This window comes from Schistocerca gregaria, chromosome 1 (assembly GCF_023897955.1).
Source record: "Schistocerca gregaria isolate iqSchGreg1 chromosome 1, iqSchGreg1.2, whole genome shotgun sequence".
Classification (NCBI taxonomy): domain Eukaryota; kingdom Metazoa; phylum Arthropoda; class Insecta; order Orthoptera; family Acrididae; genus Schistocerca; species Schistocerca gregaria.
The window spans coordinates 192,369,163-192,394,149 of record NC_064920.1 but is presented as its reverse complement, the minus strand read 5'-3'; the positions used below and the strand labels follow the sequence as shown (position 1 = coordinate 192,394,149).

General features: G+C 43.5%; 1 protein-coding gene across 1 annotated transcript in view; it reads right to left on the bottom strand.

Moving 5' to 3' along the window:
- LOC126337070 (uncharacterized) overlaps positions 1-24,987 on the bottom strand; it is a 108,505-nt gene that overhangs the window by 17,438 nt on the left and 66,080 nt on the right. Inside the window, exon 4 of the mRNA XM_050001438.1 lies at positions 13,879-14,224. Within this exon, the coding sequence (XP_049857395.1) occupies positions 13,879-14,224 (346 nt within the window). The remainder of the gene's footprint in view (positions 1-13,878; positions 14,225-24,987) is intronic.

The following is a 24,987-nucleotide window of genomic DNA, read 5'->3' as shown; positions in this document are numbered from 1 at the left end:
CCGTTACACCACTTTCTGCTATATTCGTCTGGCGAAAGTCCTTATCTTCTACCCATTTCCGCCTTATATCTAGACTGTTCCTTGGCGTTTCTGTTTCTATTTTTCTAGGCTTCCTACCACATTCAGACTTATAACATCGCTGTTTCTATCTTCTTCTGATCGTCACCCCTGTGTTGGTAGCTCCGTACCATAGATCCGAATGGAGGACAAACAAGAATTTTTTGCCACTGAATAGACCATAATGACTCTTTTCCAATCACAGGTCACATGTCCTGTGTGTCTTTAACGCAGTGGTTTCCACTGCCTTCTGCAGCCTCATGACGTAGATTATTGACGATTATTTCGTCATTTAGGAAATGTGACTTACCACAAGGGCAAGAGTTTTCCCTGAAACTCTGTCCGCTTCTGCATCGTCGTTAGCAAGGCATTTGGCAGCCGGTAAGGTTTGGTTGATAGTGAAAGATGCTACCCATACATATAGCAAACACTTATGACTAGTTACAGAGGAATAATACAACTACGGTTTATTAAGTTTGTTACCCCAGTAACTTTTGCTTCGGTGAAAATAACCTTCACAACAGTGAAAACGCCTGCAATATACAGACACCCAAAGCTATAACTCAAAAGACAGAGTAAAGCCGCTACTTTCGTCTGTATAGGTGGAAAAGTGCTGTGACATGGTTGCCTTCGCTGCAGAAGCACCTCAGCATAGTTTCTCTCTGCACCCCTTCCATCGAATTCAGTGAAACCACACACGAGGTGCATATCGACCGACTCCTGATCAATACATTTATCTATACTGCTTTGTGTCACTGTTGATGTGCATTTCATGCACCATGAAAAACAAACAAGAAAAAGAACAGAGCGGATCTGAACGCTAGCTTGATGGTGGGCGTTACTACCGCCAACTGCAATTACCCTAAGTGGATGGAACAACTTTGTTTCCATAAGAGACACGGTGAGCATACTGTCGGCATTTGCACTGGCTTGCAAATATTTTCCGTGGAATACAAAGATTACTGTGGCATAAAGCAAACGAAATGCTATTACTCTGTAACGACCCACCGGAGACCATGACTCCCACACACCGGAACACTTAGAAAACATCTGTGAAATATCTCCGGAATGTTGTCAGCGGAGCTCCGGTTCGACACGCAGGTTAGAAGTACCACAGCATCAAAGCCATTAGAGCCTAGTAGTGGTCTAGGAAAAATTATATCTCTTTTGAGGTATATAATTCTTAATGACTATTTTAGTTCGGTATGTGAAAATTCCCCTGAATCCATTAACATCAAAAATGAGATGACCGAAACACAAAGAGACTGAAATATGCCATTGCTAAATGACTCTAAGGTAAGGAATGAAAAGTTTCTCCCCAGAATCAGTTAGCAAAGTAATATATGGCAAATAGCGAAAAGAAGAAGAGACAGGATGATAGAACATCTCTTAAGGCATCAGGGAATAACTTCCGTGGCACTAGAGGGAGCGGTAGACGGTAAAATTAGAGCTAGACCAGGCAGAGATTGGGATACAGCCCGTGAATAACTGAGTACGCGGGTTGCAAGAGCTAATCTGAGATGAAGAACTTGGCTCAGGACAGTTGTTGGTGGCGGTGTGTATCAAACCATAGAGAAGACTTATGACTCAAAAAAGTGTGGTGAAAGAAGAAATTTACAGACCCCTTTCACCACTGACATAAGGTCCCAAAATTTTAGTTAAGTTCATGTATTGCAAAATAATTTTCAGCCTGAATAGCAGCAATTGCCCCAGTAAATCACTGTTTCGATTTCAAAAGATTTGCTCTATTGAGAATGGAATTTACACATTCACTCACAAAATTTAACTTGCACTAAGTAACAAAACAGGTCCGAGTGCTATTTTCTGTGACCCATCTAAGTCATTTGACTGTGTCAATCACAATATTCTCCTGGACAAACTGGGGCACTGTGGAACGGATGCTACAGCAAACCAATTAGTAACGTCATATCTAACTAAAAGAAGTCTGAAAATTAGAGACTTAAGAATTCAACCAGTGTAAGCAGGGGAGTGTCTACTGACTGGGGTTTTATAAGGCTCACTGCTAGGTCCGCTATTGTTTCTCGTGTATTGTAAACGACGTGTTGCCTAACATACAACAAGTAGAAGTAGTGTTTTCGGCGGATGGCACTAGAATCGTCATCAACCGAAACATGTACACAGTAATAGAACAGATGGTAAATAATGTTCTGAAAATTGTGATGGAGTTATTTTCTGCGAATGGTGGGAGTCTCAATTTTAAAAAGATACAACACATTCAGTTCTGTACATCTGGAGGTACTACACCAATAATAAGTGTAACGCATGCTGAGGATGAAATAGCCAAAATTTTAGATGTTTATACTAATGAGAGTTAAAACTGGGAAACTCCTAAAACAACTTAGTTCAGAAACTTTTTAACCTAGAATCATTGCAAATCTTGGAGAGAGACGAATCAGGAAGTTGGAATATTTTGCATATTTTCATTCAACAAAGTCAAATGGAATAATATGCTGGGGTAATTGTTCTTTAGGAAAGAAAGTGTTCATTGCTCAAAAACGTGCATGATCGTCTTGTAGATATTTATTTAAGCAATTTGTCATTTTGACTACTGCTCACAATATTTTTATTCCCTAATTATATCTGTTGTAGATATGCCACTGCAGTTCAAAATGACAATTGACTTAAGTAGTTACAACATTAGACGAGAAAATGATGTTCATTACTCAACACTAGAGCTGTCTTCAGTACAAAAAGAGAAGTATAATGCTGCCACCAAAATTTTTGAACACTCATCCAAGTATGTAAAATGCCTTGCAGACAACAAAGTTAAATTTGAAACCAAACTGGTAAAGTATCTCTTTGAGCACTCCTTCTATTCTGTAAAAGAAGTTCTAATTTTGTAATGTTTTAAAAGGTGATGGGTTACAATTATTAACTGACAACAGCACCTAGAAAACTTTTAGATGGTCATTGTGTTCTTCAGCCCAGAGACTGGTTTGATGCAGCTCTCCATGCTACTCTATCCTGTGCAAGCTTCTTCAGCTCCCAGTACCTACTGCAACCTACATCCTTCTGAATCTACTTAGTGTATTCATATCTTTGTCTCCCTCTACGACTTTTACCCTCCACGCTGCCCTTCAATACTAAATTGGTGATCCCTCGATGCCTCAGAACACGTCCTGCCAACCGATCCCGTCTTCTAGTCAAAGTGTGCCACAAATTTCTCTTCTCCCTAATTCTATTCAATACCTCCTCATTAGTTATGTGATCTACCCATCTCATCTTCAGCATTCTTCTGTAGCACCAAATTTCGAAAGCTTCTATTCTCTTCTTGTCCAAACTATTTATCGTCCATGTTTCACTTCCATACATGGCTACACTCCATACAAATACGTTCAGAAACGACTTCCTGACACTTAAATCTATGTAAACAAATTTCTCTTCTCCAGAAAAGCTTTCCTTGCTGTCGCCAGTCTACATTTTATATCCTCTCTATTTCGACCAACATTAGTTATTTTGTTCCCCAAACAGCAAAACTCATTTACTACTTCAAGCGTATCATTTCCTAATCTAATACCCTCAGCATCACGCGATTTAGTTCGACTACATTCCGTTATCCTCGTTTTGCTTTTGTTGATGTTCATCTTATATCCTCATTTCAAGACACTGTCCATTCCGTTCAACTGCTCTTCCAAGACCTTTGCTGTCTCTGGCAGAATTACAACGTCATCGGCAAACCACAAAGTTTTTATTTCTTCTCCGTGGATTTTAAAACCTACTCGAAATTTTTCTTTTGTTTCCCTTACTGCTTGCTCAATATACAGATTGAATAACATCGGGGACAGGCTACAAACCTGTCTCACTCCCTTCCCAACCACTGGTTCCCTTTCATGCCCCTCGGCTCTTATAACTGCCACCTGCTTTCTGTACAAATTGTAAATAGGCTTTCGCTCCCTGATTTTTCACCCTGCCACCTTCAGAATTTGAAAGAGCAGTCAACATTGTCAAAAGTTTTCTCTAAGTGTACAAATGCTAGAAACGCAGGTTTGCCTTTCCTTAATCAATTTTCTAAGATAAGTCGTAGAGTCAATACTGCCTCACCTGTTCCAACATTTCTACGGAATCTGATCTTCTACAAGTTTTTTCATTCGTCTATAAAGAATTCGTGTTAGTATTTTGCAGTCGTGGCTTATTAAACTGATAGTTTGGTAATTTTCACATCTGTCAACACCTGCTTTCTTTGGGATTAGATTTATTAAAGTCTGAGGGTATTTCGTCTGTCTCATACATCTTTCTCACCAGACGGTAGAGTTTTGTCAGGGCTGGCTCTCCCAAGGCTATCAGTAGTTCTAATGGAATGTTGTCTACTCCGAGGGCCTTGTTTCGGCTTAGGTCTTTCAGTGCTCTGTCAAACTCTTCACGCAGTATCGTATCTCCCATTTCATCCTCATCTACCTCCTCTTCCATTTCCATAATATTGTCCTCAAGAACATCGCCCCTGTATAGACCCTCTACATACTCCTTCCACCTTTCTACTTTCTCTTCTTTGTTCAGAACTGGGTTTCCATCCGAGCTCTTGATATTCATCATTATCACGAATGCATGTGTAATGTGAATGTAAAATGACTTGTACCACATTATTACGATTAATCGTGAAAATGATCCACGGAATATGAAACTAACTAACTACTTCACGTCGGTGACGTGTGGAGAGCCTGTATGTATGGGACCTGTAGGCTGGAGCGGTAGACCTGAAGCTGCAGTCCCGCGGCCGGAATCAAGGCCACGACGACGCGACTCCCCGCCTATCAGGCTGGAAGCACCCGGCCGCGTCTCGTCTGGGGCGCACCCCACCGTTCGTCAGGCGGCCGGTTCGATAACGATTTCTGTTTTCCTCCCTGCTCCTCCATCCCCTGCATCAGCCGGAGAGAAAATCAAGGGAATTTTCAATTAAAGCGCAGGCGTGCCCGGCCCGATAAAAGAATAGGCGCCGCGCGGCTGATTGTCTTTATTAATGGCGAGCGTCGCATTCATTTGCATGTAATGCGCCGCGCGAGGAGGCGGCCTTCGCGGGACGGGCCGAGCCGCGCCAGCCACCTGCGTTGGGACGCTGGGCCACGCCGCAGTCGGGCCCGACGCCAGCTGATGGCAGACGCGGCCTGTCCTCTGACATTTGTACCAAGCGACAACAGTCCAGATCACAGTTCAACCGAGACCGGTCTATAAATTGCTCTCCTCCTCACTTTACGCTGGTGTCATGACACTTACTTTGCTGTACCTGTGTCTTCTACACTTATCTTCTAAAGCTTTGGTATGTTCATCCTTTTAGCAGGGCGTCTCTGGGACGACGGCCGTTTACTATCTTGTTCGACAGTTGGTGGTTGGAGTGCTGACGCGTGAGTTTCAGGTAATCTGCGAATCCAGTAAGGCTGGCGACTGATGGGTTATGCATGGGGATCGTATCCACCTGTATCGCATCAAAACAGCCTGAAGATGACACAATGAAGGGTCGAAACTGGTAGCGACAATATAAAATAAAATCATAAGGACGGCTGTAGGTGTTTTCATTTTTTGTCAAGATATCTTATAAAGCGTTAAAAATATTTAGGATGGAGACGCAAACCCGTTTTTCTTTCCCACGGACGAAAATAAGTACTTCTCAGACCTCTGTTTCTTTATTCAACAAGCTGTATTTATTGTTTCCCAGTATCCAGGTAGATTCAGGAACGTATGTAGTCAACACTTTTTATTTCTGCTTTAATTTTCATGTTGGTTTGATGCGGTCCACAACTACTACCTCTCCTGTGTCAAATTCTACATCTCAAATCATCGCTTTCAGCCGATGTGTTCGATTATTCGTTCTACACAATATACTGTACTCCAGTAGCTGCCTTCCCGTACGGTTTGTACGCTTTACGTAACATGACGTATTAAGCTGATAGTTCATTAATTTTCACACCTGTTAGCAACTGATTTCTTTGGAATTAGAATTACTACATTCTTCTTGAAGTCTGAAGATATTTCTCCTCTCTCATACACCGTGCTCACCAGATCGCCGAGCTTTGTCATGGCTGTCTCTCCCAAGGCTATCAGTAGGTCCGACGGAATATTGTCTACCCTCGGACTTTATTCATTTAGGTCCACTTCTCTTTCTACAATATCATGTTCAAGTCAATCTGCCTTGCACAGACGCTCTATATACTCTATCCACCTTTCTGCTTTCCTTTCTGTGCTCTGGTCTGGTTTTCCATTTGAGCTCTTAATATTCATACAACTGCTTCTCTTTTACCCAACGGCCTCTTTAGTTTTCCTGTAAGTAGTATCTATCTTTCCCCTAGTGAAATATGCTTCTAAATCCTTACGTTTGTCCTCTAGCCATGTCCTCTTGCACCATGGAAGTTATTCCCTCCTCCTTCCCATGTTTTAACGCAGGTCCTACCATCTTATTCCTTCTATTCAGTGTTTTACACATAATCATTTCACGACCAGTTCTATGGGCCCACTATTGTCTAAGCTGTTTATTTAATTTTCAACTGCCTTCTGAAGCGCTACATCTCAAGAGCTTCGAATTTTTATTTTCAGCTTTTTGCGCTGTCCATGATCCACTTTCATACAACCTAACGTACATTTTCACATACTGCTTCTTCAAATTAAGGTCCAGGTGTGGTAATGCAAGACATATTAATAACGAAAGCCAACCCTCTTTGTTCCTTGAACATATTTTGGTCAGGGAGGTAGAATTCCTTTACTTCGAGTGATATATAGTAGCCTATATTTACCTGTCGAGAAATCATTATTTTCTTTGCACTTCAATTCACTGACTACTGCAATATCTGTGTAAAGCCTTGCATTTAACTTTTGAGGTTTTCTAGCTTTCCTACCATGTTCAGAAATCTAACCACAGGAAAGACAATGTAACATGTCTCGATCTAATAAACATCATTCCATTTGACTTTGAAATCGATAGCATCTAAACTGGACAACATGCTATGTAGGTAATGGCAATGAAATAAAATGACAGCAACAAGAACTATTTACTTTTCTTCGTTATTTATTTATTTTTGCTTACTGATTTATATAACTTGACCCGATTAGGGTCATCACGCTCTCTCTTATATTGGACCAAGGTTTCACACAAACAGAGCCCTTTTTACATCATAGTTTCTTTAAAAAATTTAAAGTTTCGTATAAGTGAAATTAAATGATATGAGTGTCTGAAACTGCAATGTCAGTGAATAATACTGTCAAGTAATAAAGTTAATGCTGGTAGTACCCAGACTACTGCACCTGCTGCCACTAATAGTGATAACAGTGAGGAAGGGGGGATGGGGTGCCCCAGGGATCACGTTTGGGGCCACTCTTAATCCTTATTTACATAAATGATATACAATCCTGGAAATGGAAAAAAGAACACATTGACACCGGTGTGTCAGACCCACCATACTTGCTCCGGACACTGCGAGAGGACTGTACAAGCAATCATCACACGCACGGCACAGCGGACACACCAGGAACCGCGGTGTTGGCCGTCGAATGGCGCTAGCTGCGCAGCATTTGTGCACCGCCGCCGTCAGTGTCAGCCAGTTTGCCGTGGCATACGGAGCTCCATCGCAGTCTTTAACACTGGTAGCATGCCGCGACAGCGTGGACGTGAACCGTATGTGCAGCTGACGGACTTTGAGCGAGGGCGTATAGTGGGCATGCGGGAGGCCGTGTGGACGTACCGCCGAATTGCTCAACACGTGGGGCGTGAGGTCTCCACAGTACACCGATGTTGTCGCCAGTGGTCGGCGGAAGGTGCACGTACCCGTCGACCTGGGACCGGACCGCAGCGACGCACGGATGCACGCCAAGACCGTAGGATCCTACGCAGTGCCTTAGGGGACCGCACCGCCACTTCCCAGCAAATTAGGGACACTGTTGCTCCTGGGGTATCGGCGAGGACCATTCGCAACCGTCTCCATGAAGCTGGGCTACGGTCCCACACACCGTTAGGCTGTCTTCCGCTTACGCCCCAACATCGTGCAGCCCGCCTCCAGCGGTGTCGCGACAGGCGTGAATGGAGGGACGAATGGAGACGTGTCGTCTTCAGCGATGAGAGTCGCTTCTGCCTTGGTGCCAATGATGGTCGTATGCGTGTTTGGCACCGTGCAGGTGAGCGCCACAATCAGGACTGCATACGACCGAGGCACACAGGGCCAACACCCGGCATCATGGTGTGGGGAGCGATCTCCTACACTGGCCGTACACCTCTGGTGATCGTCGAGGGGACACTGAATAGTGCACGGTACATCCATACCGTCATCGAACCCATCGTTCTACCATTCCTAGACCGGCAAGGGAACTTGCTGTTCCAACAGGACAATGCACGTCCGCATGTATCCCGTGCCACCCAACGTGCTCTAGAAGGTGTAAGTCAACTACCCTGGCCAGCAATATCTCCGGATCTGTCCCCCATTGAGCATGTTTGGGACTGGATGAAGCGTCGTCTCACGCGGTCTGCACGTCCAGCACGAACGCTGGTCCAACTGAGGCGCCAGGTGGAAATGGCATGGTAAGCCGTTCCACAGGACGACATCCAGCATCTCTACGATCGTCTCCATAGGAGCATAGCAGCCTTTATTGCTGCGAAAGGTGGATATACACTGTACTAGTGCCGACAGTGTGCATACTCTGTTGCCTGTGTCTATGTGCCTGTGGTTCTGTCAGTGTGATCATGTGATGTATCTGACCCCAGGAATGTGTCAATAAAGTTTCCCCTTCCTGGGACAATGAATTCACGGTGTTCTTATTTCAATTTCCAGGAGTGTACATTCTAGTGTTACAGATAACTCTAAAATATTTTCGTTTGCTGACGACACTAGGTTGATAATATTCCTTACCGTCATTTTGCGGTTAACAATATTTGCTTACTCCAAGGATTCAGCAACTTTCACTCAGTTAATACGCGGTAGAAATCAAACCTGCATTTGGATCGAACTTCCTTAACTCTTGTGCAGAAAGGTGTGCAGTATACTGCTAAATCCAGTTTGAATAAGCTACCATTCTAATTACAAAATCTTAGCAGTAGTCCACGCGCTTTCAAATCGGAACTGAAGAGCTTCCTTATGGGTCACTCCTTCTATTCTGTCGAGGAGTTCCTCGAAAAATTAAGCTGATTCTTGTTGTACCTTTCATTGCGTTTACTCAAACGTTTCATAAACATTTTATTTCTATCTGTTATTACTTTCATGTTGTAATTTCATGTACTGACGTGTACCGTGACCCTGGAGATTTGCTCCTCACTTTGGTCCTACGGAACCTGACACGTAAATAAGTAAATAAATAACATCAATAATGATAGTGACAGACGTAAAAGGAATTTATAGGTATATATAGATTTTTTTCTGGTACAGTGAGTTGTAGAAAAGGAAATTTAAGTAGACTGCACCAGCTAGGAATACCAAAGAAAAGGAGGAAGGTCTCCTCGGAGAGATGGATGCACAAAGATAACGATCGCGTACAAACAGATTGGTAATTCTTATTGTTACTATAGTAGGTATGTCATTAACTGCCTTATGAGGCTGGAGGTGTTTCGTAAGGGCGTTCAGGTGGAGGAGGGATATGAGAGACAGTTTTCGTTGATAACACAGTGGAGAAAACAGAGGGTATGGAAGTCTCTGCACTTGTCTGCATGTAGGCACGATAGCTACGCATATACCCATGAAATATAGTCAAAGAGTAGAACGTCGCAGATGTAAGGAACACAGGCACTGATGACTAGTCACTGGCGCCGTTAGCTTTCCTAAGAGTCGGTAATTAGAAATATAAGTGTTTGTGCAAGTTTCTTTTTCAGGTAAAGAACTAACAGCTTTTTCCATTTTTGTATGGCCTGGAGAGATGCTGCTGACTTTTTGTACATTGCAGTTAGGTGCACAGTCCACTTCAGATTTTCATCTATTATTACTCCTAGACTTTTTTCTGGAGGAGAGAAGTAGATATTTGTCCTTCTTAGGCTTAAATATTAAACATACTAAGGAAAATCCCTGTGAAAAGTGTTACTAACTGATGCAACTCTTCATTTGTCGTCCACCGTAAGCATACAAGTTACGAGACGATGACAGGCACGAGGCAGTTACTACTCTTTCCAGAACTCGATACAGCTACGGACGTAGTTTCCAATTTATTTATTTCTTTTGACTATCTATGGAGAGGAATATCTGTTGAATCTTTCGTATGAATTACTCATATTTTCTGGATGTTTTTGTGCTAGTAGTAATCTTTAATCTGAGGACTGGTTTGATGCAGATCTCGAAACTGGTCTATCCAGTACACACGTAGGGAGGTGGCGCAGTGGTTATCATATTGGACTCGCAACTGGGAGGACGACACTTTGAATCCAGGTCTCTTCTAATTAGACTATCCTAATTGTGGTTTTCCCTGATTTTTCAAAATCTCTCCAGAAAAATTCCGAGGTGATTCACATGGAAAAGCGCTACCGATATCCTTCCCCATACTTGAAACAATCCCAGTTTGTGCTCCGTCTCTAGTGGCTTCGTTATCGACCAAACGTTAAACCTTAGTCTTCCTTCTTTCCATTTTAACCTACATCATTCATTTCCGTATCCACACCAACTGGAATCTGTTTATTGTAATCAAACGGCGTTCTTCGTCTAAAATTCACGCCACGCACTATTCTCACCCATACACTTCCCTCTGTTACCAAATTAACATTTGCTTCATGCATAATATGTGTGCTATCAACTTTTCACTTATTTTAGTCACGCTATGCTACTCTAATGTTTCAGATTTCATGCAAACTGTGCTGCATATTTTGCGGGTCTATCTCTTCTAGAAGAAAGAATATAGAGGAGAAGTGACTTAGCCATAGGCAGAGAGATTGTTTCAGAATGAATATTTCACTCTGCAGGGGAGTCTCCACATTTTTGCGTGATATCCTTTATTCTAGGATTGCTGGTACCATCCTGTACTTGGAAGAGCTTCTAATAATTTTGAAAAGTGAACCTAATGCCCACGATTTCGCTTAAGTTATTTCGAATCACTCCAGTATCTGTGTTTGATGTTTATTGACGTCCACTTTATAATCCGTTTTCAAGAGAGCGTCATCCTCTTCAGCTAATCTTCCGACTCACTTGTCGTCTCTGACAGAACTACAATCCCAATGGAAAACGTTAAAGTTTTGATTTCTACTAGTTAAACTTAATTTTCTCTTCTGAAAGTCTCCTCGTTGTGTTTAGATCATTTTATTCTTGAATACTAGAGTAGTAAAACTACCGTAAGCTATCAGAAGTAAGCGTTGACTACGGTAGTTTTGCTAATAGCTGCCGGCCGGCCAAGCGGTTCTAGGCGCTTCAGTTTGGAACCGCGCGACTGCTAAGGCTGCAGGTTCGAATCCTGCCACGGGCATGGATTTTGTGATGTCCGTAGGTTAGTTAGGTTTAAGTAGTTCTAAGGTCTAGGGGACTGATGACCACAGATGTTAAGACCCGTAGTGCTCAGAGTCATTTGAACCAATCAGTAGCAGACAAATTGCGCAAGAATCGAGATATCTCAAAAACTTCGGTGTTGAGAACGCTACATCAACATCGATTACACCCGTACCATATTTGTATGCACCAGGAATTGCGTGGAGCGACTTTGAACGTCGTGTACAGTTCTGCCACTGGGCACAAGAGAAATTGCGGGACGATCACAGATTTTTTTGCACGCGTTCTATTTAGCAACGAAGCATCATTCACCAACAGCGGTAACGTAAACCGGCATAATATGCACTATTGGGCAACGGAAAATCCACGATGGCTGCGACAAGCGGAACATCAGTGACCTTGTCGGGTTAATGTATGGTGCGGCATTATGGGAGGAGGGGGAGTTGGCCCCCATTTTATCGATGGCAATCTAAATGGTGCACTGTATGCTGATTTCATACGTAATGTTCTACCGATGCTACTACATGATGTTTCACTGCATGACAGAATGGCGTTGTACTTCCAACACGATGGATGTCCGGCACATAGCTCCCGTGCTGTTGAAGCGGTATTGAATAGAATATATCATGACAGGTGGATTGGTCGTCGAAGCACCATATCATGGCCCGCACGCACGTTCACCTGATCTGACGTCCCTGGATTTCTTTCTGTGGGGAAAATTGAATGATATTTGCTATCGTGATCCACCGACAACGCCTGACAACATGCGTCAGCGCATTTTCAGTGCATGGGTGAACATTACTGAAAGCGAACTACTCGCTGTTGAGAGGAATGCCGTTACACGTATTGCCAAATGCATTGAGGTTGACGGACATCATTTTGAGCATTTTTTGCATTAATGTGGTATTTACAGGTAGTCACGCTGTAACAGCATGCGTTCTCAGAAATGATAAGTTCACAAAGGTACATGTATCACATTGGAACAACCGAAATAAAATGTGCAAACGTACCTACGTTCTGTATTTTAATTTAAAAAATCTACGTGTTACCAACTGTTCGTCTAAAAGTGTGAGCCATATCTTTGTGACTATTACAGCGCCATCTGTCACAAAGCGAAAAAAGTGGTCCAACTAAAACATTCATATATCTTTACATACTACAGGAATATGTAATAAAAATGAGGCTTCCTATTTAAAAAAAAAAAAAAAAAAAAAAAAACGCTGTTGATATCCGTTTGACCTATGGCAGCGCCATCTAGCGGTCCAACCATAGCGCCATCTGGTTTCCCCCTTAAAGCTACACAAGTTTCGTGCTTTGTAGTTTTTTCGTTTGATGCTTATTTCGTGAGGTATTTGGCCTGGTCACGATCAATAGACCACCGTACATAAATGGCCCCTTAACTTCCCAGAAAGTAAGTGCAGCCATGTGACTTCTTGAACATTTTTGTTCTACATAGTTGTCCTTCTATCTGTTACTTAACAATAATAATACTTTTAACAAAATTGCAATTGTCATCATTTAATTTAGGTTTTATTCGAAAATTGTTGATTTGCAACGCGATAGAGAGATGCAGCAAAAATGAAGGAACGATACGGATTTACCGTATACTGCCAGAAAATGCCACTTTCTAATAAAATGTAAAATAAATAAACGCAAAATAAAAACGTATCGAACATTGCTTCAATACTTCACAGAAATTATATGAACATATTCGTAAACAACTTTCGCAATTATCGATATTAACAGGAAGCTGTTGCGTTTGATTGTAATAAAGAATATTCTACTGAGTACTAATATTTATATAGATTTTCTTTGTTTGTGCATGTAAACTGTACTTGCATCGAAGGTTGCTGCTTTGATTACATAAAAGCACAGAAGTTACACGATCAACTAGTTTTCATTACTTATAAAATTGATTAATAGTCTTTAATGGTGTAAAATACGCAGTGGACTAAGCTAAATGGTGTGCGGTTCTAACTTTGCGCAAAACACACTATCAAGCAAACCAAAAAAAGGTTCAAATGGCTCTGAGCACTATGGGACTTAACATCTGAGGTCATCAGTCCCCTAGAACATAGAAATACTTAAACCTAACTAACCTAAGGACATCACACACATCCATGCCCGAGGCAGGATGCCAACCTGCGACCGTAGCGGTCACGCGGTTCCAGACTGAAGCGCCTAGAACCGCACCGCCACACCTGGCGGAACAAACCAAAAAACAAGAAGAAATAGTCGGCTCCCAGTTTCTCTCTTGCAGATACATTTACTTTTCTTACTCTACTAATGCTACCAATAGTTTCGATAATTCTACCCTTTACTGCTCCTTTTATGCGCTGTACCAAAACTGCCAGACTGTAGCATCGGTAGAGCGCAACTGTATCTAGTACGCACCTAAGAAAGAATTGTGAAGCAGTGTAGTTTAGTGTAATACTGCCCATGCTGGTGGGCTGGTAGCTGGAATCCTATCGTGTTCTTTCAATGAGGTGTAGGCGTTGCGGGTGGCTGTACTTGGGGGCCGTCGGGCGCTGCGGCGACAGCAGCGGGGGTTCGCCGCTGGACCGCGCCGGGATGTGCCGGGCGGAGCTAATCGCCGCGGAGAGTGCAAAACTCTTGGCTTATCGCGCGGGCAGGCGCGCGCGGCTAATGCTCTTACGTCTTGTTTGCGGCCATTCATCAGGCTGCCGCGGCCGGCGGTAATCGAGTGACCGTATGCGGGCGCGCGGCCCGCGTGCTTTATCTGCGTCTTGGACTTGGACAGGTGCGCCGCCTTGGCGCCTCTGTTTACCCGCGCATCCGGCCGGCCCTCAATTACCCCGACGGGTCAGCACTCAGCCGCGCCCACCCCGAGTTATCGCGCTGTCAGCGGCAGTGGCGCACGTCACGCTGCGCGACCCCAACTTGACGGCTCTCCATTTGTTGCCGAAATTCTTGGTCGCCGTCCGCTACTTGCGGTAGGGGGTTTCATATGTGGACAAAATGCGTCAGCCTCTGCATGACCGGGAACAGAGGCCAAACCGAAACTCGCCACGCCTGAAAACTTTTGGATCTTTCACACCGTGAAACACATCGATCAAACACCTAGGTAATTGACTTTTATTCCCACGTCAGTTACTTGCACTTACTTCTACTACCCGATGAGGCTATTTGTATACTTGAAGCTACAACTTTAAACTTCTCACGAAGTGTAGACAAACTTGCAAATGCTTAGTGCTCGGTGGAAAGAGTCGCAGCTGACACTTAATAGTAACAAGTGTAATAGAATGCGTGTAACAGACGAAAAGAACCATTAGCCTTTGACTGTGATATCGATCACTGCACTCACACCCATCCTTCGGATGTCAGACACTCAGATCGGTACCAAATGTTGTGCGTTGATAGAATATAAACCAAAACACCGATATAGTTCGTGCTGGGCGCTGTCACCCTGTAGAACGAATGTGAACTGTAATGAAAAGTAGCACCAGAACTACAGAGTGGGGACAAGGGTATCTGTGAGCAGTTCATCTGAAGGCCTCTTGTAGGTAAGCTGGTAGAGCGTCATTCATCATACTAGAAGTCTCGAATTCGATTCCCATTAATGACGATGTTTTCTTGTACCGTTCCGCGTGAAACTGTTATACGGGAGAATATTTCCCAGACGTGTAAAAGGATGTTTTTTACCATTTTGTAGCAATGTTCTTTAGGTAATCTGCTTTCATTTTGTTAGTTGAAAGTAGCAAACCCGAAGAGTATATTTGTAAAAACAGGTGCGATGTTATCAATACAAATGCACTCTATGGATTTGCTGCTTTCAACTAACGAAGCGAAAACATACTGCCAAAACAACAATGCTAAAAAAGAAAATCACGCCGTCAGTCGGGTCTGAAGTTGGGATCTTCTGTATGACAACCTTTATTCCCACGTTAGTTAGTTGCAGACATATCTACATTTTTCTTTCTTTTCTTTTGTATTTCGTTTTTTAATTTTGAAGTAATTAATTAATTAACCGCTACGCTCGCAGGTTCGAATCCTGCCTCGGGCATGGATGTGTGTGATGTCAGTAGGTTAGTTACTTTTAAGTATTTCTAAGTTCTAAGGGATTGATGACCTCAGATGTTAAGTCCCATAGCACTCAGGGCCAGCCCATTAAGGTCGGAGGAAGGCAAAGGCAAACCACATCTAAGGGACTGGTGACCTCAGATGTTAAGTCCCATAGCACTCAGAGCAAGCCCATTACGGTCGAAGGAAAGCAAAGGCAAACCACATCCGCTAGGACCTTGCCTACTGCAGCAGTCCGGGTCTCCCGCATCGTCCCCTATTCTTTGTCTAGGAGTATGGGACTTCATCATCATCACAGGATCACAAGGCTGCGCTCACCATCTTTTCTGGCACCTCAAATGGTGAGTCGTACACACGGACCGTCGTCTGGTCGGGACGTGCAAGTTCCACTTCCACAGAGCGAGTGTGTCCATCCGAATGCCTGATCTGAAGATCGTTCGTCATTTTGAGAAACTTTTCACAAGCCGCGTCATCCACCAGTTTCAAGTAGACCACACTTCTCACGATGGAGAGGTGAATCTCTATTAGGTCGTCATAAACGATGTGAACGTCGTCTCACAAGTGGTGTTCACTTTCTAATGCGTATCCGTTCGCAAAACTGAACTTCTGTGTCGAATTTAACTATGAATATGTTATGATGCGTCGAAGGAAGTAAGCTGCACAGAGCCTGCGGTAAACCACATCACCGCGCGTGCGCTAATGTAAACAGGTCTTCCGAGCCTCTGCCCTGCCATTTGGCTATCCGATCACGACTCACTGCCAGAGCCTAAATTCCATATGAAGTCAATCATGTGTCTACTACCTGTACTTGTACATCAATTATGTATACTCCCGTAATAGGGGAGACATTTTACTTGAAAGTTGCTTGCCAGGTGTTGGCGAATTAATACGATATTGCAGTGCCTGTGTTATTCCGAATAGCGTTAATAACTTACAACAATTCTAGAAAGAGATAAATGCGACCGTTTAGCAGCTGATAGACTCGATAGGAGTTATTGAATTTAACACAACGTTCGTTCAGTTTCACCACAGTTATCTTACTGGTGCGATTGCTCGTGCATTGACTTCACGAATAAGAAGCAGGTTAAATTACTGCATGTTCCGTATGCTGCAATCGAATCATAGCATCAGCCTGTAGTCATGAATATACTCTTAAGGAAATGTTGACACTGTGGACTTAAAACCTTGAAATGCGGCACGTATTCTAAAATGGAGAGCACCTTTGTGTTACTTCAACTGTTATTCATTCTCTAATCCTCATCGATGCTTTCCCCTGATATTCGGCACCTTACATAGTTTTCGCTGAGGTGACAAAAGCCATGGGAGACCTCCTAAGATCGTGTCGGACCTCCTTCTGCACGACGTGTTGCAGCAGCTGGAGGTGACGTGGTCACAACAAGTCGTTGAAAGTCCTCTGCAGAAACATTGAGCCACGCTGCCGTTGAAGCCGTCCACAATTGCGAAACAGTCGCCTGTACAGGACAGTGCAAGAACTGACCTCTCGATTATTTCCCACAAATGTCCGATGGAATTCCTTCCGAAAGATTTGGGTGGCCAAATCTAATGGTTCAGATGGCTCTGAGCACTATGGGACTTAACTTCTGAGGTCAGCAGTCCCCTAGAACTTTGAACTACTTAAACCTAACCAACCTATGGACATCACACACATCCATGACCGAGACAGGATTCGAAACTGCGACCGTAGCGGTTGCGCGGTTCCAGACTGTAGCGCCTAGAACCACTGGGCCACTCCGGCCGGCGGTGACTGGCCTGAAGACGAAGTGATAGAGTCAAACCCATGTGGTCAGGAGCTCGGGAGAGGTGCTGTATGCGGTGTCGTGCTGTCAGCAAAGGCACTCGCGTCGGTCGTGTGCTGCCGTAGCCCATTGACGCCAGATTTCTCCACAATGTCCAAACGGATGCGTTCGTCGTATGTCGCACAGCGATCTCTGCAGATTTCACGCTACTTTGCTTTCTGCTAGTACTCACAATTCCATGCAAACGGCGATGCTGTACGTCGTTACGTGAGGGCCGTCGGCCAAAACTTTGACATTGTGGACTTCGTAATATTGGATTCCCTAACGATTTCCAGTACAGAATGCTCCATGCGTCAAGTACCATTCCGCGTTGGAAGCCTGTTAATTCCCGTATCGCGGCCATAATCACGTAGAAAACGTTTTCATATGAATCAGCTGAGTACAAATGACAATTCCACCAAGCCACTGCCCTTTTATACCTTGTGTACGGGATAGTACCACTATCTGTATATGTGCATATCGCTTTCTCATGACTCAGTGTATGGCCACATCTGATGTTATTTCACAACTTCTTTATCTGTTTGAATGGCAGTAAGTAAATGAAAATATACTTCGAAACCTCGGCCTTTGCCACTGTTCGCCTACTTTTTAATTCTGTTACAGTACTCTAAATGTGTATTACCTAAGAGGTGACCATAAGTGATAGCAAACGTAGCAGCAGCAGTGATGAGGTTAGAATTCTGGACAGTCTGAGAGTCTCTGACCCCACACCTGGCATGTGTTATTGATAAGAGATGCGGGACGGCCGATATTGATATGGATGGGCGGCTGGATGGGTGACGGAGTGGCCAGGGACAGGGACAGCTGGCCGCTGGATGGATGGGCCCGCAGGGAGGAGGCTGCCGCCTGCTGCTGAGAAAGGGGCTCTGGCCAGGGGCGCCGTGGTGCCGGCAGGGGCACTCCTGCTTCTTATGGTAGGTACACGGCGAATTACCACCTTCTCTCATGCCTGCCGTACATCTGTTATGGGAGCACATCGCTAGTATGTGGCTGTGAACTAAGAGGCCCGGTTACTGACAGAGTGTGCTGGTAACAAGGTGGACTCTGTGTGGAGCTAAAAGTATCTACTGCATATATATATATATATATATATATATATATATATATATATATATATATATATATATATATATATATATATAAACAAGAACTGTGTATTTCGTTAACAGTCCAAGTTGCAAGCGTAATTCTACGCGTCAAAAAGCAGACTGGCTGCAGCCGCAAACTGAAAACTGAAATAGTACCTCAAAATTTTTTATGAATATACTACGGCGCATAAAGACATATGCCTTAATGAGCGCTTCATTTGTTGTTGTGGTCTTCAGTCCTGAAACTGGTTTGATGCAGCTCTCCATGCTACTCTATCCTGTGCAAGCTTCTTCATCTCCCAGTACCTACTGCAACCTACGTTCTTCTGAATCTGCTTAGTGTACTCATCTCTTGGTCTCCCTCTACGATTTTTACCCTCCACGCTGCCCTCCAATACTAAATTGATGATCCCTCGATGCCTCAGAATATGTCCTACCAACCGATCCCTTCTTCTGGTCAAGTTGTGCCACAAACTTCTCTTCTCCCCAATCCGATTCAATACTTCCTCATTAGTTATGTGATCTACCCCTCTAATCTTCAGCATTCTTCTGTAACACCACATTTCGAAAGCTTCTATTCTCTTCTTGCCCAAACTATTTATCGTCCATGATTCACTTCCATACATGGCTACACTCCATACAAATATTTTCAGAAATGACTTCCTCACACTTAAATCTATCCTCGATGTTAACAAACTTCTCTTCTTCAGAAACGCTTTCCTTGCCATTTCCAGTCTACATTTTATATCCTCTCTACTTCGGCCATCATCAGTTATTTTGCTCCCCAAATAGCAAAACTCCTTTACTACTTTAAGTGTCTCACTCCCTAATCTAATTCCCTCAGCATCACCCGACTTAATTCGACTACATACCATTATCCTCGTTTTGCTTTTCATTTATGCTACGAATAATTCGCTATTAGGTCAACATCACTTATATGGCGTGGGAACGGATGATAGCCAAGCGCATACAATCGTGGAGAGAGTCTCACACACAGTCCCACTTCTGATTTTCAAACGTGCAGACCTACAGTTCCATGGAGGAGGTAACCCGTAACCAATCTATATAATCTAGGGGACACGGCCGCACTAAAGTCTTCATTAAATAAATAGCAAATGATCAACAGTGTGGTGTAGCAAACACAAGCAGACGCTTTGGATCCCTCTACCGATTCACTGTCAGTATTAAACGATCTTGTCGAAAGAATTATGTCAACATGACTTCGGGCATCTGCCATGCTCCATTAACCAATTACTGAAGACTAAGTTACCAAATTATACCTTTATTACTTTTCACAAATTAAGAACATAGAAAACATCATTACATGCTCAATCATTTAATGACAAGAACTTAAATGGTGGAGAGGTGTCTAAATCAAAGTGGAAACAATCAACTTCAAACTGGGTGCTTTTAAATGGACTTACGGTGCTTCAATAACTTCCATGCCTTGTGTGAGCGCTTATCACAGCCTCACAATAAGGGGAATTTTGTGTAGAAATATGCGGAGGTCACCTGCGGTATCTGTTCTCATTCTTCAATGCGAGCCTTTCAGAGTTCTTGGAGAGTCTCTGGTGGAAAACGACGACACGTCTGTAAAACTTTACTACACATGGTCGATTAGGTTTAGCGCGAGACTCACTGCTGGTCATTGCGTTATTTCAAAGCTCAGGCTTCGCAAGACGTCCCGGGTGACGGCCCCCACATGGTCCGTGGCACTATCGTGCTTGAGGAGGAACTCAGGGCAACCACAGTGTGCAGCAGCCATCACATGGTGGAACAAGATCTGTTCGATGTAGTGTCTGGCGGTAATGCAGCCATGAGCAGCAACAAAATCCGTACGGCTGTCAACACTGACGCCTCCCCAAATTATAAGAGAACTTTGGCCGGTACCACTCACGACAGCGTCTCCACACACGAACACAGCCGTCACCTTGCGTCAAAGGAAATCTGCAATCGCCCATTGATAACACGTTTCGCCAGTGAGAAAGTCGCCAGTTGACATGGGAAATGCGGAAATGAATATATCTTATGCTTGAATAGGAGTTCCTTTTACTCAAACATTACGTAAAGATTAATTTGGTGGATAGTCACTGATTTTATTATGATTCTAGCACGATGATGTGGGCTGAATATTTTGCTTCTCGTAAGCCGAGAAGGTGTTTGTGAACTAGTTGTTGACTTACTGAGTGCGTGTGGAGTCCGAGTCACTGACTTAAACTGTTTTCACTGTCGCTGATCCGGAATTTATTCGTAAAATCAAGCGCACTTGTTTGCATTGGCGAAATAATTACTTCCTACTGAAGTGTCTGCAGCCGGTCACTGTGGCCGAACGATTCTAGGCGCTTCAGTCCAGAATGCGCTGCTGCTACGGTCGCAGGTTCAAATCCTGCTTCGGGCATAGGTCTGTGTGATGTCGTTAGCGTAGTTAGGTTTAAGTAGTTCTACGTCTAGGGAACTGATGACCTCAGACGTCAAGTCTCATAGTGCTCAGAGCCGTTTTAACCATTTTTTATGCGTCTTCAAGTCATTCAAATTCCCGGCTTGTTAAGTTCGTACGAGATAAAGAAATCATCTATTGGCTTAATTCACAGACGGATCAATCAAAAGGTTAAAATTAAATTGGTGTTTAATGCCAAGTGCTGATTCTAATGTTTGTAATTGCTTTTCATTGTAAATTTTCTGTGTCTGCGTGCATGGAGTTTGGTGTGTTAGTTGTCGTTACTAACAGCTTTGTTAAGCGCTATAATGTCTTGTCTATGCCTAGTGCTAATGGTTCTATTCTGCAAGTTTCGTAAGTCATTCTAACCACAAGCGCCAAGACATGGACTATTGTACATAGAAATCCCGTAAGTTCAATGAAGCACCTACCGTTTGTAAAACTAATATCAACATTGTGGAGCTTAAAACGCCGGCCCCCGCCACCTCTGACCACACTGACACACACACATAAGTTAAGTACTGTCGATTATCCCTTGTCGTTAATGGATTTTCCAGGACAGTATTGCCGTTTAATTGATCGCCTTGAGTGGTTTCTGGAGTCAGCTGTTTGTGAAATTATGAATTGTAATTATTTGCTTTAGGAGAGTAGGTCATACCTGAAAATTATTGGAATTCATTGCACATATTTTTTCTTGTTAATATTATTTCGCTGTCACCAATCAGAGCTGTAAAGTTAGTGAAATTCTTTAACGTTGGTTATCAGAGTTTCTTTAAAGTTTTCTGATCTGACCATCTGTGTTCATCTTTAATAACACTGAAAACAAATCTATTTTTAAGTTTTGTGGGTGACTTTTGCGATATTAGAGAAGTAACACATCCATGCCCGAGGCAGGATCGAACCTGCGACCGTAGCGGTCGCGCGGTTCCAGACTGAAGCGCCTAGAACCGCATATGACAACGTATGGTACTGCAGTGCATACTTATACTGTATGGTTAGCTACACAGTGTAATTACAGGTTAAGTTTTAAATCTGACAACAAGATCTCAGCACTCAATGGGATCTCACATACGCCGTAAAGGCATCCTTTAAAGTGTGGAACAGACTATATAGTGTGTCCTGTTTCTTTGCCCCGCAATCACACGCACCACTTTTACAATAGTTGTATGCCCAACTCTCGCCTGCCCCGTTCTGATGCAACTGATCAAATTTTGGAACCTACGAAGCTGGGTTTTCAATTAGTTGTCATTTGGAGAGGAAGTTCGTTCCAGCGGTATTTTCACATTTTGGTGCTATCGAAAACTTCCGCGACCCGACGATGAATTGAAGGTGGCTTGTGTGACTTCAGGCGTACACAGGTCGTGGATTCTAAAAAGCACTTTTTAGAACGGAGCTCTTGTGAAATCTTTTTCTCTTAAGAATTCGCACCTTGGGAGCTTTTTTCTATGATCCGAATGAGCAATGCTGGGTGGAACAGGCACCCACTGAATTCAACCACTCGGCCGTGGCGTTCCTCCAGCCACTTCCATCTGCTACATTGTTTTAGCTTCCTCTATCATTTTTTTGCTGTGTTGTCCATGTTTTACTGCTGACGCTCTGCTTCATCCCACGCTTTGGTGTGGGTGAGCACATGTTTTTCAACGATTGCTACCCATGTTTTCTGTTCCGTTTTATAGTCCTGTTCTGGGATTTTTCTTGAGACCCGTCTCACTATGTTACTGAACAGGCGCTGAAGACCTTGCTGTCGTGTGCCCAAAACCCCTCTACTACTACTACTACTACTGAATGGGGCTACATGTGTCATTGTCAGTAATGGGCCTCGCAGCTTCATTCAGACGTACATCTATCTTAATTGTATGTGCACTGTTCTCCCGTCGAGGAGCGAGAAACTCAGCACCCGAATGGATAAGTGAAATTGCAACACTGCGCAGTGTATACTTATTTGCTTCCCAGTTCTGTCAAGCTACTTATTGTTGGATCGGGATTTATTGACAGTTTACGCACAGTCGTTAATTGCTCATAATTGTTACACGTTTTAGAGGCGGTTTACGAGCCCAAGGACAGGGAAGTGCAGCGTACATTTATACACCCGTCCGCCCTCGTTCCTTCTTATTCCTGAGGTCTTTAAGCTTCGTAGCACATCACATTTAATCTAAACTACGCTGTCGTCCAACGACTGTGGTCCCAAAGTACATCTGATACCTTACAGAGGCACCATAAGCCAAAGACAGTCGTTTCCAGACGAAACAAGGAATGAGAAACGTCGGCGTAGAGCCACCCTCAAGAGCTTTCATACGCCGCCACTGGCGGAAGGTTACGTACGCAAAAGCGCAGCGCAGCTCAGCCCACTCTGCAAATCATCGGCTACGACGGCAGCGTCATCTTAGCAACAGATCACGGTGTGATCTAACAGTGCTACTAGTCATAATTGTGAATCAAATTTTATAGTTAATCGTACTTTGAGATATGGCTACCATTCTGTATTCTAACAAGTAATAACAATTATACTGTTCAGCAGCAATAACAAATACATAGTGACATTCCTATGAACGTTGATTGTACCCAAGGTAAATATTTGCATTGTCTTCTGATACACAGGGTGTCCGAAAAGACTTTCTCTGATTACATAAATTGATAACTCAAGCTAGAAGTAAGATACAAATATGAAACTTGTGTCGAATTGTTCACATCTATGAAAGGTTTTTTTTTCTGTTTTAGGTTCACAGTACGTAAGTAGTGGATGAGGTGCAGTGCCCAAGAAGCCATGTTAACCAATCAGGAGAAAACACAGTGTGACCTGTGGAATCATGAGATACGATCACCAACCACAGTGCAGAGACACTTTCAGATTCAACGTTTGGAAGGAATCCACCTGATGTCAAGAGCATTAAAGCCTGGTATGAAAAGTTCAAGAACACAGAATCGGTTGCTGACCTTCCGAGGTCTGGTCGACCAAGAAGACAGAGTGGAAGCTGTAAGGCAGTCTTTTCTGCGAAGTCCGAAGAAATCGGTGCACAGAGCCTCAGATGCCAAAAAGCTCTCTCCCTGACATTTTACACAAACGTTTATTGTTTCGTGCATAAAAAGTGCAAATCGTTCAGGCCTTGTTGCCCAATGGCAGTACACGTCGATATGACTTTGCGGTCGAAATGCTATCACTTACTGAGGACGATGATGGTTATCTCAGACGAATTGCTTTTTCCGACTAAGCGACCTTTTTTGTCAGGGGAGTAGTGAATCGCAATAATGTGCGAATTTGGGGTTGACAACCCCCTGGTGAGGTCATGGAGTGCACCAGAGGCAGTCCAAAGGTGAATGTTTGGAGCGCGCTATTATACGATCGAATTATCTGGCCATTCTTCTTCGCTGAGGCTACCATCACATCTGCACTGTATCTGGACATGTTGCATCTGTATGCTGTTCCTCAGATTCTTCAGTATCACCCTTCCAAAACGGTGCACCGCCTCATTGGGGTTTGGACGTCCGTACCTATCTCGATATGACCTTTCCTGGGCGATGGATTGGTCGTGATGGGCCAACGGCTTGACCTCCACGCTCTCCTGACATAACCCCATTAGACTTTTTGTTATGGGGTTATGTGAAGGACGAGGTCTACCGAACACGTGTACCAGATCTTGAAACCCTGTGGCAACGGATAACCACAGTCCTTCAATCGATTCCTCTAGTGATGTTGGCTAATGTATGAACGGAAATTGAATATCGCCTAGATGTGCTACGTGCTACCAAGGATGCTCATGTGGAAGTTTACTGATGCGTGAAAAGAACTTTGATAGTTTGTAAGCAATTAGCCACCAGTTTCATATTTGTATCTTACTTCTAGCCTGAGTTATCAATTTATGTAATCAGGGAAAGACTTTTCGGATACCCTGTATTATGAGTATTGTAATATCTGTTAAATTTCCTTCAGAAGTAAATTTAGGCTTATACGAATGAATAGCGTCTGTTCTTTTGGGCGTGTCAAAAGGTACATACACCACGTGGAATCTGAAGCTGCAGTACTTATTATGTAAATTGAAGATTGAGGTAGGAGAAAGGAAAAGAAAAGGAAAGATCTAACTGTATTACCTTCACCGTGATTTTACGCGGAATCAGCGGCGATGAGTGAAAATGTGTGACAGATTGGGACTCGAACCCGGAAT